Here is a 19,946-nt window from a genome sequence, read left to right as displayed (position 1 = left end):
GATTCTATACGACATGTAGGTTAATCATGCAACCTCTGAAGAATTTTCAATTTGGTACGAGTTGAATTTGAAAATTAGAATAAGGAAATTTAAATTTTTAGTATTGATATTCGATTAAAAAACAGGATTTTGTAAGTTGGCACTGATAATTGAAACATTATGATACTTAAACTAATACTCCAAAGATTGCATGTTTTTCTGCTATTAAAAATATATATATGATGTCTCCTCCACCACCACCAATAGCAACGGAAGTTAAGCAGAAAAGTTGGCAATAGCTAATAATAAATACCTTTGACTTCTTTTTCAGAAAAGTTATGTTAGATAAAAGAGAAGACAATCCAAACTTTAATAAGTTTTAAAACCAAACTTTTCATTGTAATTTAAAATAAATTCAGTAGAAACAAAGTAACACAAAACAGAACATTAATTACGAATCATTTATTGAATTAATGGAAATTTGAAAACAATTACTATATTAGCAATAATATTTCAAAATAATGTGTTTTTCTAATTTACAAATAAAATGTAAGATTCTATGTTTCAAAATAAATAACTTTTTTAATTCACAAATAAAATATAGAATATTATGAAATAAATGGAATGCATTTTCATATCACTTTAAGAAAATATATTTATTTAGATGCAAAATGCAACAAGTAAATTAGAATATTTTAAAATGTTTGCAGTTGTTTTCTTTTCAATAATTTTATTTGTGAAAATTGAAAAAAAAATCATTACATTTTAAATTGTCTCCTTTTTTCCCTACCGTAACTCTTCCTAAAATAAAAACACAAAATACTTTCGGTTAGTTAAAGTGTATTACTGGCAAAAAGTCTTCTTGAAATGATGACGTTGGTGTTAAAGTATGGTTTCAGTGAGGAAGCATCATTACTGATAATCCAGACTATCGCAACACAGTACTTACACCAATAACACCAGTTTATTGGTTTTCTGTCACAAAATAGAAATCCCACAGGAAAATGCAGGTTCATCATATATTTATTTTCATAATCAAACAATACAGTCAAACCTTGTCTCAATTTTTATGTTCATCAACCTAGAAATTAAATTTTCATTTGATTCTGTCTGTCCTATGCTCTCTCTGTTTTTCTCTCCCCTCTCTCTTTATATATATATATATATATATATATATATATATATATATATATATATATATATATATAATTATTATTAAATTTTAAGTCAGACCCAAATAGCAATTCATCTGAAATATCAACATGATTTGAAATAATCTATTTTTGTTTATTTTCCTTCCACTATGTTTTTGGCACAAATATATTTTAATTCGCTTTAGTTTTTTTTTTTTTTCAGAAATACTTATTGCATATTGCATAGTCAGGCAAGGACAAAACTGTTTTCCTCGTTAAACTTGATTAGTGAGAATTGTGGCTAATCATTCAGTAGGATAAAAACAAAACCTGACAAACAATATATGAATCAACTTGTAAGTTTAACAATCATATAAAACGTTGAAAAATAACACATTTGTTGGTGAAAAATAGGGACTCTTTCAATGAACAGACTCCTGAAGATATTAAAGAACCTTGGTAGTCTTAGATTTCCCCTTGCCACTGTAGTTCAAAGCTACTGGTGCATGCGTACCCCCAACCATTCTAAAATGATCATTTTACACAGATACCTGCAGCTTCCTTGGTGAGATTGATAACTGGTATTCGGAATCAGTATTTTTTTTTATGAAAATCACTTTAAACAAGGCATGAAGCCACAAGGAGCTAATTAACAAAAATAAATAAATAAATATACAATGTAAGGTTAAAAATTGACCAGTGATAGATGTTAGATGAATAGATTCTGACCCAAAAAACAGTAATTCTTTCTCCTTTGTCAGAAGCATCACTCATAGAATGTGATAATTAAAGGATAAAATAAAGAAAACGAGAGTTACAAGGCTGCTGAAAGTAAACCCAAAGTCCACTTTCTACTCTCTTAACACTAAAACCGGATATACATTCTTTTGGCAGTGTTCTTGCTTGTTCTGCTTGTAACAGAAGGTATGGATTTCTGTGATTATAGATATCCACTAGATCTAAAGTGCCTGTGATGTGTTGCTTATGAAGCAGACACTCGCAAGAGGGCAAATGCTTATCCGCAGAGTTTGGGTTTTTGGAGATGTCAGTAATTAACATGTGTGGACACTAACCCATTTTGAAAGATAAAATAAGACGACTAAAACAAAAGGAACAGGGAGTTGATTCATGTAACAGACTCAAACACTAAGCATGCACTTTTGGCCTCTTGCAAATAGCTACCCAACAAACAAGGCAGTTTGAATGTGATAAGTATGGATATCTTCCTTTACAGAAACTATACCGTCTCTCGTATTTTGTTCCTGTTTTCTGTAAACAGTTTTCTCACAGGTTTTAGATCGTCATCGACATTTTACTGAACTACAAAAGATATTTATCTGTGACGTGACGGTAGCTAACCGGTTAACGATACTGACTGAAAACTTAGGTGTGCCAAGTTCAAATCAAGTTCATGCAATGACAGTTCACTCTACACTGCCAATAAGTATTCATATGGCTATACATGTACTGCATGTGTTATTTTACTTACTTACTTCCTTTCAGGAGGTTAGGCACAAGGTCAAATATGGAACGAACTTGGGCAATATGGGCTTTCGTCGGTTGAATAGGCAACATGGTCGACTGATACTGATGTCACATGGAAAATTAAAATTATGAAATGCCGATATAGGAACGAAATACGTTTTAATAGTTTTTTTATGCAAAAAATAAAAATAAAGAAATTTCAAAATAATACCCTTTTTTTTTGCGTCTTCTCTTTCAAACAATTTTTTTACCAAAATATTTTAAGTGATTCATTCATTTAATTTTTCCCACAATTTATTACCTAAATCTTTTTATTTTTGCGTCTTCTTTTTTTCGGCAATCTATTACCTAAATCTTTCTAAAGAGATTCATTCATTTAAGTATTATTTTGATTTTTTTAATATATTTTATTCAATGCATTGTATTATTAAAAGGCATTTCATTCCTATATCCGCAATTCACAATTTTAATTTTCCACATGACGTCAGCACGATCGACCATGTTGCCTATTCAACATACGAAAGTCCATATTACCCAAGTTTGTCTCACATCAAACCCGTATTTGACCTTGTGCATAAGTAAAATAACAAATACAGTACATGTATAGCTGTATGAGTACTTATTTGCAGTGTAGAGTGAACTGTCATTGCCAGACAGAACAGATAACCAAGAAGTGTTTGCATGTGCGTCTGAACATTTTTGGTGCAAATGATGAATGTTTGATGATCCAGAAGGTTGCCATTGGTAATTGGCAACAAATACATCCAATAATTGCTGACCCACTAAGCAATAAAAAGAAAACAATAAAAGGAACAAAGAAACTAGAAACTTCATAAATATTCAGGAAATAAAAAGGTCCTTGTTGTGTTGGACATATCAAAATCTGGTGAAAACGGAGAAGGAAAGACAAAAGTAAATGATTTTGCTCTTAATCTTTAAGTTTTAACATTGAAAGCGTTTTTCATAACTGTTACATATTACTTAGCAGTAATATGCTTTTGCAGTAAAGTGTAGATCTATGATTTGTCAAATATAAAAGGTCACTTAATTTGAATCTCTATTTCACCAATCACTTGTTTTGCGGTTGATGGCGGATTGGTTAATTCAGTTGTATGACATGGAAGGATTTGGAGTTAGATTAGTTGTATTAGGTTTCAGAATTTATTCATTATACCACCCTTACCATAGTGGATAAGATATTTAGTAAAATTTAGTTGTAAACTACACTCTTCTGAAGATTGAAGATCTAATCCTTAGTGTGGGCGACATTCAAACTACAATTGCAAATTAGTTAAGACTTCTACTCAGTCATGGCTGATGGAACGAGAGTATGCTACCCCCATGAGTTAAATAAAATGAATGTAGATTCCAGAGTTCAAAAGGATACACATGAAAAAAGCCAAAGGTTACATTGATTGAAACATTGTGAAAATAACACTCAAGAAGAGAATGGTATTTCGAAGAATCAAAATAATTTCTTGAATAGCTTTACACAAATTTTATGCTTGCTTATGAAGAACACAATTAAGGTATAATATTATTAAACCCTGTCAAGAATCCTTATTCAAATCTAAGAAAAAATCATTACATGATTTTGATTCTAGAAAATGAAGGTTTGAACTTAAAGGATCTTAAAAAAGATATTGAAATGCAGGGACCCTTGGTTAATTAGTGTCTAATGATTAAGGAGCAATTTCAATGCTAATCTGAAATATTTGAATTTTTAAATGTATGGTTGTGCCTATATTATGACTCTAAAAACTATTGAAGATACTCAAAAGACTTGAAATTTAGGCATTATTTTTAATTGATGTCTTCTAGCTGTTTTTAAAATTGTCAGAAAAATCGAAGTTATCTAAATCATCATCACAAAAGGGTTTTACCCCCCCCCTTTGGCATAAAACTAAATTAAACTAAATATAGAAATATAACCCACATTACATCTTTTAACGCATAGTCGCTATGTTCACAAATTGATAATGATTGGTTAATTAGTCTACAGGCGAATCCTATATATAGAAATATGTAAAAATATACACCCGCCTAATTTTCTATAAATAGAGCTGTAGACATGTGTATGTATACTGAAATGCATTTTATTTAACTTATTTTCTGTACATTTGCTTAGCGTTTTGTTCTTTGTTCTTTTAATGCACATAATAACATAAGAAACATGTTCTGATTACCATTCTTTCATAGAAAATTGAAAGAAAAGATGTTCAATGTATAATGAAATAAGTTAGAACCTCCCATTCTTCTATTATTCTTTTCTTTTACCTAAACTAAAAGATGAAGAAAAAGAGATGCTAGTGGTGAGATCGTCTGTTCATTTGTAACTTCCTTTCCCCTGTTCACTTCATCTTCCATAATTTAATGTATAATTTTATGCCGGGAACAATACAACATTTCAATCTATTATAAAATTGATGAAAAAAAATGTACTTAACACTTATGATGTCTTTTATACTTTGGATCTTTGCGGATGAGAAAAATGGCTTTTTGATTGAATCTTCATTCTTTTGAGCAAATCAAAATATTTTCAATGTAAGAGAAGCAATTGAATGTTTACCAAATTCTAATTGTTGTCTTTTTAAAATTGTCTTTCCATTATTTCATCTGTAACGTAAGCATTTTTTTTTCATATAAATTCTTGCATCTCTATGAGAAGTTTTGTCCACCGGGCGAGTCTGTTACATTTACATTTGAAAAAGTATTTTCATCACTGAATACTCATATTGAATAGACGTATCTTATTTTGGACGCATCCAAACAAGAGGTTCTGTCTGTCCGTCCCACTTAAATGTAAAAGGGTCATTTTAGTATTTTCTTTGGTTGTGTTTAGTGTTGAATCTGTCACACTTAAGTTGGACATAGTATTTTTTGTTGGTCTGTCTTCATTTCGGTTTAAAATATAATTTTTATTGCTAATATCGCAGATTGAATGAACATATCTCATTTTAGATGCATTTAAGCTTATGTTGGTTTGTTATGGTCAAGTTCGAAATAGTATTTTCACCAAATTTATTATACTTACTTTTGAAATAGTTTTTTCTTTGTCTCTCACTTCAGCTTTAAATAGTACTAACAGGGATATCCGACGCTGACCGGAATTTAATGATGATCAGGAAAAAGCTTCACATGTTTTCCTGCAGTGAATTAGTCCACAATACATTGTAGTTTACATTGCACTGTAGAGAACCTACCGCTGATTTTATAAAATTATTTTTATATGTAATGGCTTGAATTAAAGTTTAAAATTCAAATGTCAAGTATCATAGTTCAATTGTGCTCTAAACAGAAAAATTCATTTTGAACACACCCCTTTCACATTAGAGAACCTACTGTTGATTTTATATGCCAGGTCTTTCTGCTTGTGTAGTCATAAAACTTCTCAAATGTCAAGTGTTAGGCTGTATAAGGCGTTAACTTTAATCAAAATCGCCTGTTCCTTCTTTCATCAGATATTTTCGATTATCAATTATTGATACTTATCAAAGACATTCCAATACAAACCCTATATAAGTACACTGCCATTAATATAAAATATATTTATGTGAAATTAAAAATAACAAATTGGCCCAGCCGTTTAGGAGTCCATAGGGAATGATCTCACAGCTAGACACACGCACACTCAGACAAAGTTCCTGTTATTAATAGTAGAGATTTTTGTTGGTCTATCAAGCTTAATTTTGAAATAAAATTTTCGGCAGTCTGTCATGCTAAAGTTTTAAATGATATTTTTGTTAGTTTGTCATGCTAAAATTTTAAATAATATTTTTATCATTCTGTCATATTAAAGTTCTAAATAACATTTTTGTTGGTCTGCTACTGTTACTTTTGAAATGACATTTTTGTTAGTCCCTCATATTAAGTTGGAAATAGCATTTTCTTTGATCGGTTATATTATTTACCTCCTCTTCAGAAGCTTAGGCACAAGATCAAGTGTTAGTTTGATGAAAATATTTCTGTGGAATGAACTGGATTCGATCTTGGCACACTCAGGTATTCAGTCCATGTCGTTCACCACTTAGCCATCGTCAACCCCTCCCCTTTCATCGATCTGTTATGCTTACTACAGAAATAACAATTTTCATCAGTTTGTCACGTTAACGTTTTATATAGATATTTATTGGTCTGCCACCCGAACATATGAAATAGCATATTTGTTCATCTTCAGTTTGAAATAACATTTTCATCATTAAATGTGCAGATTGAATAGCCGCATCTAGAGAATGGAACCTTCTATAGTTCTTCTTTTTTTTTTTTTTCTTCGATGCGGTTTTGCTTACGTGAGACTTTTTTTTTTTAAGCAAGCATATTCAACCACTCGGAATTTGTATTAAGTGTATTATTTTCAGAAATGTTTAAGATAATATTTCTATTACCACTCATCTTTATAAAACAAAATCCATCAAATTACACGGAATCGCGAATTACAATCTCTTGAACAGACGACAGCTTGAAAGCACTTTAAATAGCTTGGATTCTTCTCTTCTCTCTTTCAAGACTTTACTGAAAAAGAAGAAGAATGTAAGAACAAAACAATATTAACTTATCAGTCGAAATTTGCTACAGTTCATGAGTTCTTTCATTTCGCTGATTATATCAATTTATGTAAAAATAAAAGAGAAAGAAATAATAATAAAAAGAAAGGATTTCACATTTGCTATGATTCTACTTACCAAAAAACTTTTGATTTCTTTTTTTTTTTTCATCTTTTAAATAGATCCTCCCTTAATATTGCAAACCATTTTTTTTATATCAAATTATCAGACTGTGTCTATATTAATAATTGGGAGTGTTTATCTATCTATTCTCTGTTGGCAAGCCAAACATTTCCATGCATGTATGCCAACCATATTTGGTATACATATTTATTTGACTCAAGGGATTGCTCTGGCACTAGTCGTTTTTTCCCTTCAGGGAAGAGAAGGTCTCTAACAAAATAAAATCAGGGGAAATCCATATTACCGCGAGATATAACACTAAAAAATTTATTTTTTAACTAGCAGGACGCTTGGTATTCCCTGATCATATAATATGCTTAAATATTATATTTTCATTTATGTAGATTTTGTATTTATTATTATAGAGCAAATTGTCTATTGATTATTATCTTGTACCGAATATATAGCAGTAATTTCAAAAATAAATAAATATGACTGGGGTACCATAAGCTAGAATCAAAACCAAAACATTTCGCCTACCAGCTTTTGTTGTTACCGTTAAGCTATCATCAGATGGACAAGTAAATTTTTTAATTTAACCGACTTAAGTGTACATTTATGCATGCGTACAAGAGCACTTTAAGTCGACTTATGCCGGCTAATTGCAAATTATTTTTAACTTTGATCCCTTAGCAGCTATTTTTACTGGCTAAATTCTCATTAAAGAATGGTCTATGAAAAATGCAATCATTTAACCCACCTCGGGTAACTCTGTGACCTTGTGTCTCAGAAAAGAGGTACTTTAAAAAAAAGTGAGACAGACAGACATAGTGGATTTTATAAATTAGATTAAAAAACAAGACAAAAAATGATAAATTATTTATCTAAAATAATTTATTTATAATCATTTATCATTATAAAACTAGACTTTCTTTCCTTTATCGGGGTTGTTTTTCATAGAAAATGCTCTACTGAGCTCCAACCCTTAGCTTCCCTCAGCAAAAACTCGTTTAGCTACAACCACTGTAAATAAGTTCCCTTTCAACCTCTGTGTACCTAAAACTAAACACAACCTCCATGTACAAAGTTTCTTTTCAAGATAGAACATAATACCATGAGGCTGCTTCCCGGTTAAATACAACATAGTTGTTTCTAAGCCATTGTTGAGGCGTTCTCTTTAAAAATCAAACTCTACACATTTCACCTATCGTTTCCAGTCGTTTCAGGGTGTTGGTCCAACTGACAAACTCATTAAATCTTCCCTCGAGTGGCCCTTAGGCCTTGATACGAAGTGACTAGTTAGTATTAAAAACATTTTTTCAATATTTCAAAGAGAATAAGCAACGTGATCATTTACTCAAATAAAAATCAGATTTCTGTAGTTAATTACTTAAGCAAGTTGACAGAACATATCATTCACACAGGCATCTAAGCACCCTTATCTAGCAGGATCCTGCATTATTACATCCGTCCTAACTAAAGTATCTTCAGCAACTGAAATCTAACTTCAAATCCGTTTTGTGTCACATGATTAAACTAACCAATCAGATTCATTCATAACGGATAATTTCAGTACCAGCAGAATACGTCAACACCCAACTTTGTTATGTGGTTAAAAGTGTAACAAAATAAGAAATTAAAACATTTAACATCAATGAAAAACAAAACGGAGAACATTTTTAGTTAAGCTGATAACGAATCCAAAAGCTAATGATAGAGAGGTAGATGAGGATATTATGCAAAAAGATTAAAGTACGCTGAGTAGTTTAATCATTCAAATAAAAAAAATGTCAAAATTTTAAATTCATGATTGCTTTTCATTATTGAAATAAAATCAAAAGAAATTACCTTTTGTTAACAGAAGGTTTTAAATAGGATTCTTTCGGCAGGATTTATAAACCTGTAATCACACCTTGAATTTATCGCATCAACAAATCAACAACTGCTGGGTTAGCGCGAAAACCTCTTTTATAGAGAATGCCACCCGATATTAGAATATTTTAGAACCCTTTCGATCTTTCTTGAAGGTTCTGGAAAGTTTTGAGACATACTGGATTAAAAAAAAAAATTATTTCTTTTTTCTTTATGGTAAATGTTCATGAAAGAAAATCTTTCTGAAATGGCAGATCAAACCTTTATATTGGGAAGATAAATTAAGCTTTCACAACAACTTCAAAAACGATACAACTGTTAAGTAACAAGTTTTTTTTTTAAATTACATTTTCACCCCAAACAAGGCACATAGCCACTTTGGTGTAGGGGACTATTATCAGGGGCAACAACTACTGGGGTACTATGTTGGGATTTGGGCCGCAAGATGTCAGTTCACGTTACACTTGAACTTCTGCATGTCAGTACAGTTGGGGAAGCAGGGACCTGGAATGGAATTCCAGAGTCTAGCGGTTCTGGGGAAGAAACTACTGGAGTAGAAAGATCTTTTACATCTAGGGATCTCAACTGTGTGGGGGTGGGATTTAGCTTCCTGTTGGGTTTGTCGAGGGTGTCTACGTCGTGGGGCACAAGTGTCTGCAGTTCGTCAGAGCATTCATCATTAAAATACTTGTAGAACAGGCAGAGGGATGCAACATTTCGTCGATGGGACAGAGACTGAAGCTTAGATGCTAATTCAGGGCTTATCAGATAGCAACTCTCTTTTGAACCTTGTCTAGGAGCGAGACTAGTAGCAGATGCACCAGCCCAAATGTGACAGCAATACTCCATGTATGGGCGAATGGTGGCCTTATAGAGGTACAGGATACTTTTGGGTGTTAGCAGTTTTCTAGTACGGTAGAGAGAGCCTACCTTCTTCGCAGCGGCCCTGGCAATGCTTTCAATGTAATTGTTAAAGTAACAAGTAATGTATTCTGAATTAATTTAAAATTTTGCTGGGGAAAATGGGTTTCCTATTTAAAAAAAAAACTTTAAAGATAATCGTTTTTACTTATAAAAAAAAAAGGAAAAATTTGTATGGATGGCTAAATTAAATTGAAATCATTTTCTTTTATGAATTCCTTCATTTTCTCATTAACTAATGTCTGTTATTTTTTTTTTTCATTTTGTCTACAGGATGAATTTCATCCCTTCATCGAGGCATTGTTGCCTCATGTGAAGGCTTTCTCTTACACATGGTTCAACCTACAAGCAGCCAAGAGGAAATATTACAAAAAACATGAAAAGCGGATGTCCATGGAAGAGGAAAGACGAGTTAAAGAAGAACTACAGGTAAGAAGCAAGGCATTTGTGTTTCCGCTTAAGAAGACAATACAAAAACAAAAACAACAATTACTAATTAGATTCACAACAAATAGGGAGAAAATTCCTGCAATAACTTCTGTAAGAATATTATAAATAAACAATGTTTATTTATGGAACAAAATGTCGCAGTAGATTTGGGTGGATGTGCTTTTGTTTTTCCGGTTGAGCTAACGGTTATTTATTTTAATTATTATTAAATCAGCATGCTCCTTTAGGCGTTTCTCATTTTAATCAGTAATACTATTTCAACTTAAAAAAAAGATGCTTGGTATATATATATATATATATATATATATATATATATATATATATATATATATATATATATATATATATATGCGCATATGTGAGATAGAGGCATGTCAGAAGTAGATAGACACCCTTATTATAATTAATAATGAAGATTGATAAATCTAGGCAAAATAATGGTGATTATTTTCTATGATTGATAAGGTGAAAAATAATTTAATTAGCAGTGGAAAGTAGAATCCCAAGGTTTGCAGCGATTTGATGCTGATTAAGTCTACTCCTATGATGTGAGAATTCTTAGACTACTTTGTCCAGTGTCATAAATACATTGTGATGTATTTATATCTTAACCATAGGAAATGTTAATTTATATAAAACATCGGTGTTAACAACTTTTATAATTACTTTATACAACTCTGAGTACCGGCCATTGATGAAAGAAGCAGAACCTTTAAATATTTATGAATTATTATTTGTAGAATGTCTGCTTACTTGCATGTTTGTTTGGATCAACTTTAATGCAGTAGAACCATCAATACAATGTGAAATTGGAAAATCTATTGAGAAACCACATAACACGATGCAGGATTTTTCCTGTAATAAATGAATTATTATTTTTTTTTATCCAAATTTTCGGCTCCATGAGCCTTCCCCAGGGTGATGCAGATATTGGATAACATTACATAAGGAATCATGCACAGTGATGACATCATAAAAGTTGTGATACTCATTGGATGACGTCACAAAAAGCAAATGAGGTAAATAAAGGGCAATTGATGGGGGAAGTAGTGGAATGGCAAAAATAATTAAAAGTGAATAGAGAAAGGAAAAGGAGAAAGACAGAGAGACAGGAAGAGAGAGAGAGAGAGAGAGAGAGAGAGAGAGAGAGAGAGAGAGAAAGGTGAAATCTAACAAATACTGATAGAGTTGGTCGTATTATTTAAACTTAAAATATGTTTTACTAACAAAAAAAGCTATTTGACACTAAAAACCATTTTCCTTGGCCTTTTGGCTAAGAACAAAGTGTAGTATCTGTTCTGATGCTACACTTATTCTCTTCTGTCCTCGGTCAGTGAAAGTAAATTTCTTCTAGATTGGGGCAATTTTTATTGTTTCAATCTAGAGTGCCCCTTTTTGAGGAGCTGAATTTTCTCCACATTAAAAACCGACCTTGTGTCAAACTTTACCCTCGTGGGGAAGCAAGTAAATAGAAACATTAAAAACAATATGTGAAACATCAATACATCCAATAATCCTGGATAACACCTGGTTGGTCAACTACATGTATTTAGGTGTGTGTGTGTTCAAGAAGGAAACTTTGATGAAGATCAAACCTGTGGCTAAAGTAATTACCGGTTATCTTGCCTTGGTATGCCCATATGCTATAATCATGGAGCCTCAGAGAATGGTACTCATACTGTACAAGCGTTTGTATGTCAAATCTATAACAATTTACATATGTATAAATGTCTCTTTGCAATCTCATCTGTCACCCAAGCATACTAAAAGTCCTGTGGCGATGAAGGAATGGTGAAGTATTCGGACATAACCTGTTAGAGGCGCATAATCACAATTTTACATATGCAGACCTGAGGCTGATCTAAAAACTATGAAGTCACAAACTAGGAATGGATAACAGAGGAGAAATATGATGATATGACAATCATCGGCAGAGATGAAGCAAATCATCTTCTGTATATATATATATATATATATATATATATAGCGCTAATAAGAGTGTATTCGTTTTATCTTATATAAGGTGTAAGAGTTTCTTTGAAAATTTAATAATCTGGTTTGCTTTAAGCAAATTCTCTGATTTTTTTTATAGCAGCTTTTCCAACTTGTACAAATTCCATCAAAAGCCTTTCTTATTAGACCTTTTAACACTACACTGCTTTTCTTATTACAGTGATATAAGTTAGAACCAACTTATAAATTATATAATAATCAAACACTAGCATACGTTATTTTTATCAATACGCTCATCTATATATATAAAAGGCAAAATGTGTGTGATCATTTTATGTATGTCTCGCAAAGGCTTCTTTTGCCGACGCTCCTGGAGGGGGGGTACTATCGCTTAGAACTGTTTATATACCTTCTAGATAATAATATCTAGGATTTGGGAACCCGGGTCGCCTCTAGATTTATTTACGTCGACTTTTATGAGATTCACGCTATTTCGCTCTGTCCCCTGTTTGTCCTGCTTTTTAGTGTAAATACAGTGAAACTAAATTCAAATGGGTCGTGTTCTCGGCTTTTGCCGAAACGTCCAGAAAGCAATCAGCTTTGATCAACGTGGGGCCAAACTCCTTATATCAGACAATTGCTATTCAATCTGGACGATGGGGAGCTAGTTTCCCCCTCCCCGACATCTTGGGAATGGGGAGCTGGTTTCCCTCTCCCCAACATGTTGGGGAAACAACCAGCCAAAGTTGGGTAAAGAAACCCAAAAGCTGTCCCGCAGCAAAAGTTGTCCGCTACTTCTATTTGACCTCATTAATGAGTTCAAATAGAAGCAGCAGAGTTAACTTTTATTGCGGCCAGGTGTCAATTCTGTTTTTAATACTTAAATAAATACATTCAAATGTGTTTCCATTAGTATTTCGCGGTGGCCCAATGGTTAACGTCGCACATTTTTATTTCACACTTTAATTTCCAACTTTTCCTTAAGGGTTCGGGTTGGATCCTCATACTCACCTACCAAAACATTTTTTTTATTTTACCCCCCGCCCCCTGGAGTTTTGATTTACCCAAAACCACACACACCTCCAAACACCCGGGCAACGCCGGGTACCCCCCCCCTGCTAGTCTATATATATAAAAGCGAAAATGTGTATATGCTCGTCTTTTGTGTATGTCTGTAAAAAGCTTTTTTCGCTGAACTTTTCGGTCGGCTCATACCTTCTTAAAACTTTTTATATCACGTCTAAATGATAATATGTATGAGTTACGAACGGGGGTCGCCTGACTATTTAATTTGTCCGACTTTCACGCATTATTTTTTCAGATTTTTAGAGCGTCCCATGTATCTTTCGCTTTTCAATATAAAACAAGCGAAAACTGGCTTGCAGCTGCGTCATGTTTCAAGGTCGAACATCACACAACTTAAGTTTCTCGCACCTGTTAATTTCCTTTTATAAACGTTAAATTAAGAGGTTTTTCATTCCTCTTCTCTCATGGTCGAGACGGCTAGGTCCCAGGGTTTTTTCCTCTTTCGTTTTTCATCTCCACGTCAAAGGTTCGAGGTTCAAGCCTACTTTCCTACTAAAACTTTTTTCCTTACCCCCCCCCTCAACACCTGACCAACGTTTTTTTTTTAAACAGGATTGTTTTTATCACCCCCCACACACACAAACACCCGGGCCACGCCGGGTACCCCACCCCGCTAGTCCAATATAAAGAATAGTTATGTTTTACTAGACGACCTGCAGTCTGATGGATTGCTATTTGTTATATATATTATTAAATATATAACTTTTTTAAAAAAACTTTGACGTTGGTTGATAATCATGTTTTACAAAGATTACAAAGTCAAAGGATTTCAAAAAGTCAAGATACAATGCGATGTCATAATAGACCATTTCTCTGTTAGCTCCTCTCCTCTTTATTTTTTAAAAATTATTTACATCATTCCATTCCTTTAACTACATCTTTTATTTTCCTTTTATTTATATTATTTGTCCTTCATCCCACTATCTAAAACATTTATGTACAGATGAAATGTGTACGGTGACAAACAAGCTAACAATCAGCAGCAGCATAAAAAGAAAGAAAAGCAGAAAAAAAGAGTTTCAGTAGTAGATAGATTAAAACATAATAGCTATTACATATCTGTCGGCCACTTGTTTACCTTTTGATTTTGAAAGCACCGTGGAATTTCTGCTGGTTTTGTTTTACAACTCTGAAGTTTAAATGCCAAACACTAAATAAAATATATATATATATATATATATATATATATATATATATATATATATATATATATATATATATATATATATATATATATATATATGAAGAATACAAATGAAACCAATGAAGATTAAATTCATTCTTTATCCTTACAGAAATTTATTATTTCAGAAGGAATATCATTTTTAACAGAAAATTATGTAGATTGATGACATCGGATAGATATTTGACATAATCGTATAAATGTTCATTAATGAGCCGGAAGACCGAGGTTCAATCCTCGGTCGAGTAATAGCAGAGTGCAAAAATAGTACTTGATGTTCCCTTGCTAAACAATCAGCATTATAAGGGGAGGATCAAGGATAAGTGGAGTAATCCTGGAAATGAAATCGTGCTGTCTCTTACACCTTGTATAGCAGCTAATGAAAAAGGAGCCTTCGTGTCTCCCTTAACTATACTTGGCCACTTAGCTTAGCATTTTAGTTTTACCTTAGCATTTTAGTTTTACCTTAGCTTTTGATATTAAAATTACCGTGGAATTTCCACAGGTCTTGTTTACACTAACAAAATTGGGGAAACTATGAAGTTCAAACGTTAGACATGAAAAAAAATGAAGAAAAAAAAATTAACTTTTTTTTTCATAAGATCAAATTCTCGTGAATAAATTTCATTTATTTTACACTTTATATAAATTTTCTGTGAAAGATAGAAGATTAAGCAATTAAAATGTAAATAGTTTTTGCTTCCTTTTCCGAATGTGCTCGTGTGTCCCAATTATCTCCATCAGATTATTCCCCATTCAATAAGCAGCATTAATCAATCGGACGTGTCGCAGAAGCCGACATGTGTGCGGCGGTATTGATTGATGAATTTGGGCAGAGAAACAGTAAAAATAGTCAGGAGATTATTTATTTATGAATCTTAATTGTATATTCATAAATTTGATTTTTACTACACTTTATCTATGTGCACATATATATGTTTCTGCATTCTACACTTTCAATATTTATATATAAATTTCTAATGGGCTGCATGTGTGCGTGATTATCGTTGCTGTGTAAGTATGGAATTTTATATTTGTGTACTGTAATAATTAATTCAAAGTAACTTCCCCATTCAATTAATTCTTGTATACATTTGAATATATATATATATATATATATATATATATATATATATATATATATAATGATTAACATATGCTATATGTACGTATAGGAATTTACATATTGCTAATAATTCTTGCGTAAATATGGCTCTATGCATATAGGTAATTCAACGTTACTATCATATTCCCATTTTCTGTACATTATTTTATATACGTTCAAATGTATTCAGTTTTTTTTTTAATTTGTTTAAATGTAGTTCATATGAATGTATATATAAATACTAGACCTTTCAGTCCGTTAAAAACGGGCAAGAGTTTTAGTCCATTGACTTCGAATGAGTGTTTAATGCCAAATTGATGATTGAACATGGTTACATTTGTGCACATTTTCGCATTAAATTCTAATCTGTATTAAGCCCTACATGAGCATTGAGCATCAATACGTAGTTCACTGCACCTTATAACAAAGGTCCATACAAAATTTCAGAAATATCGGTCCAGTAGATTCCAAGAAAAGGTGAAATGGACAGACAGACAAAGAAAATAATATATAATATAGATATAAAATACTCAAAATATATGTAAATGAGCTTCAATCTATGCCCCCCTTTGACAAACGATCACAAAAAATACTCGACTAGCTATAACCACTATCAATAATTTCCCCAATTTTCTATTTCTGTCTAAATCTAAACAAACATTCCATGAAAAAGCCTCTTTCCTTGAACTGCCCACCTGTAAAACTGTTCCGCTGGTCTGCTTTCCAGCTGACTAAAATATGGTCGTCTTCAAATCCAATGTAAACAAGTTCTTGTTGAGCTGTCCCCTTAAATAATCAAATTATACCCAATTTCCATTTCTAATGATTACTATACTGTTGTTTCGATGATCACCGTACAAGCATTAATCCTTATTCTCGAGTGACCTTTGGGCCTTGATAAGTGGTGACTCCCCTGAAAAACTAAAAGAATACAATTTTATTAAATAAAATATATTAGATACATTAACTCATAAAATGTTAATCTTTGTTTAGATCCCCAAAAATAGTGATCATGAATAGAATACAAATATAAGAAACGTTAGGCACATGATATAAATTCAGCATTGCTTTGATGCATTCAAATATATGAATAGATTGATAAACTGTTTATGAACTTGTACTCTTTAAACGAAAGTACCCCAATCTACTTGACTTGCAGCAAAATTCTACTCCTTCACTCTAGAAGTTCCTAGAGGCTAATAAAATTCTAATTCGATAGCTTCTTTCTTTCCTTGGACTTTTTTTTTTTTTTTTTGTAATTCTCTTGCTTCTCCCTGTTTCTCCAACCGTATCAACATGCAGAAATTTAAATGTAATATAAACAAATTTCTTGCTTCCCAACTCCTCATCCAGATTATCCCTAATAACTATGGCCGTTATCACAGTAGGCTTTAGTGACGATATGCCTTATTTGATGTGGATAAAAGTAAAAACAAACATATATGGGTTAATATATATGTATGCTATTTATAAGGAGAGTAGAAAGTGGACTTTGGCTTTACTTTCAACGGTCTTATAACTGTCACGTGGACATTTTCAAGGGTGAAGAAAAAAAGCTGAAACTGGTACATGACCAAGCTTGTACCTGTACCATCTTTTTTTCGCACTTGAAAAAGCCCACATAACAGTTGGACGAAACGTTGAATAATTGGGGGTTTCCTTTCCATTTATAATTCAACCTATTATTATATAATTGTATGCCACTCTCATAATATAATCAATATATTAATACGATAGTGTGTGTGTTCTTTTGTGTGTCATGCTTACGTCCGGGTCATTTAATTGTTATGTACTTCCATTTCTTGTTATAAATAATTTTACCAAGAATTCTTCATAAGTTTTGGTTTCAGTTTCGATTATAGCGGATGGCACTTAATCATCTATTTTTTAATAAATAATTTTATCAAGAATTTTTTATAAGTTTTTGTTTCGGTTTCGATTATAACTGATGGCACTCCAGTAATCTATTTATTTTTTTTATTAAATAATTTTATCAAGAATTCTTCATAAGCTTTGGTTTCGGTTTCGATTATGGATTAAGGAACTCAAGTTATATATGTGTGTGTGTGCGTGTTTGTTTATAAACAGGCGGTTTGAGCACTATAAAAGTGGTGGACGGATGTTTGTTTAAAACAGACGTTCAGTGAGGTTATCTGTGGGCATCGCTTCCGTGGTCGAGTGGTAGAACTGCCGACTGTCAACACTACGGTTCCAGGTTCAATCCTTGGCTTGGGAGAGGTGCTAGTTTAGCGGCACTGATAAGTTGTGATACAGTGAAACAGGACTTTATGTCGATAACTACAAATATATATATATATATATATATATATATATAAGAGTATATATATATATATATATTCCATAAGTTTTTATTTCGGTTTAGATTCAAACTAATGCACTCAAGTCATATGGACATATTTTTTCATTTTTGGAATCGCAACGTTATAATATATAAAAATCGATAGAACATTAACTCTGTAATAATATATACGAAATCTGCAAGACTTAAAATATCATATTTAAGCGTACTTTACGGCCAGGCTTTGCTGGGTGCTCATGCTAGCTTAGATAAATACATTTGCAGTTTTAACAAAAAAGCTATATAAATATCCAAGCGTCTCTCTTTAGACTGATATCTACAGAATGCCAACATCAATATATTACATATGAATGAGAACCCTGTGGAATTTTCACAGGTCCCACTAATAATAATAATAATAATAACAATAATAATATGTAGTATATAGTAATTTAACTGGTTAAATATAGAATCAATAAAGTCGAAAAAAAGTGAAAGTAATAGAAAATTTAAGAATCAAGAATAAATATAGACAGAAATCGTATTATAATGATTGCTATAAAAATGCTGATAACTGTCAAGGAGGCTATGTTTAAAACGATGATATGGTTAATACTTGTAAAGAATGTCGATGCTACAGATGTGTGTGCAAGAGCCGAGTCAATATTCTACGTCGTCTCACGCTGGTTCACGGTGGGTACAATCTATGGTGAGACTGACAACCCTGATATAGATTATCAGATCAGTATTAGAGACTGGAGAGCTTTTTCTACGCTGACACCGAACGAAAATAGCAAAGCAAATCAGTGGAGTCTCAGCTGAAAAGAGGATTGATTAACTTGGCCAGAAAGGCAGCAGCTGACACCACGCACAAGCTAAATGCTACCCGCTCTAACCTCTACCGCCCTCTGTCTCCTCTATTCGAGTGACGACTTGCCTCAGGTGAGGGAGACCTCGGCTTCGTTTTTGCTTTCTTCACACTGTTATATTCTCCTCGTTTCATATTCTGTCTACAGCCAAAAAGGTATTGCCTGTATTGTTTATAGCCGAGGCATGAAGCTGTAACGTTAGTTCAATTGGGATTTTTTTTTCTTTTTACAAAGGAGTCACCACTTATCAAGGCCCAGAAGCCACTCGAGGATAAGGGTTAATAAGTGTACAGTGGTCAATGGGACAGTGACGTAGTAATTGTTAGTAGTGGAAATTTGGTAAATTGGATTATTTAAGGGGAACGGCCCATCAATAACTTGTTTACATTGGACTTGAAGACGACCATATTATAGTCAGCTGGAAAGCAGGAAAACAGAAGACAATTCCACAGGCGTGCAGTTCTAAGAAAGAAGGATTGTTCATGGAATCTATGTTTAGGCTTAGGCACGGGTAAAGAGTAGGGGAAATTATGGATAGTGTTTTCAGCTAGACAAGTGTTTCTCATGAAAGTTTGGCGAGGGGGCACCATAGATTGGAGCTCAGACAAGCAATTGCCATGAAAATAAAGATAAAGCAGAGACAGGCTCACATCGTCTCTTCTGTGAGAAAGAGCTTGAAGAGAAAAGGGCATCCCCCACTAGGCTACGAAGTCTACTTTGAACTCTGTCAAGGCAGGATAAGCTCGATATTCTCAATTCTTCTATGTACCATACTGGACAGACTTAGGCCTCCAGTACTTTCATGCAATAATCAAGAAAATGCCTTTAAATGGCCAAGATTTGATATACATATTGATTTAGTATAAATTTTTATTCATACAAACATTTCTTGCTACATACATGTGTTTTTTCTATTTATGATTCCCCTTTAAAACGTTCACAAC

The 19,946-nt window shown here is 32.6% G+C and overlaps 1 protein-coding gene and 1 pseudogene across 2 annotated transcripts in view; both read left to right on the top strand.

Moving 5' to 3' along the window:
• The window catches only part of LOC145291508 (uncharacterized), a 783,169-nt gene that overhangs the window by 289,358 nt on the left and 473,865 nt on the right, over positions 1-19,946 (top strand). For both annotated transcript variants that reach the window (XM_080137475.1, XM_080137464.1), the window contains exon 2: positions 10,331-10,486. In XM_080137475.1, the coding sequence (XP_079993601.1) occupies positions 10,331-10,486 (156 nt within the window). The remainder of the gene's footprint in view (positions 1-10,330; positions 10,487-19,946) is intronic.
• On the top strand, positions 11,760-11,938 carry LOC145242293 (U2 spliceosomal RNA; annotated as a pseudogene).

Source organism: Euprymna scolopes, chromosome 2 (assembly GCF_053919585.1).
Source record: "Euprymna scolopes isolate OS-2025 chromosome 2, ASM5391958v1, whole genome shotgun sequence".
NCBI lineage: Eukaryota > Metazoa > Mollusca > Cephalopoda > Sepiida > Sepiolidae > Euprymna > Euprymna scolopes.
Note: the sequence above shows the minus strand (reverse complement) of the source record. Positions and strands in the feature narration are given on the sequence as shown.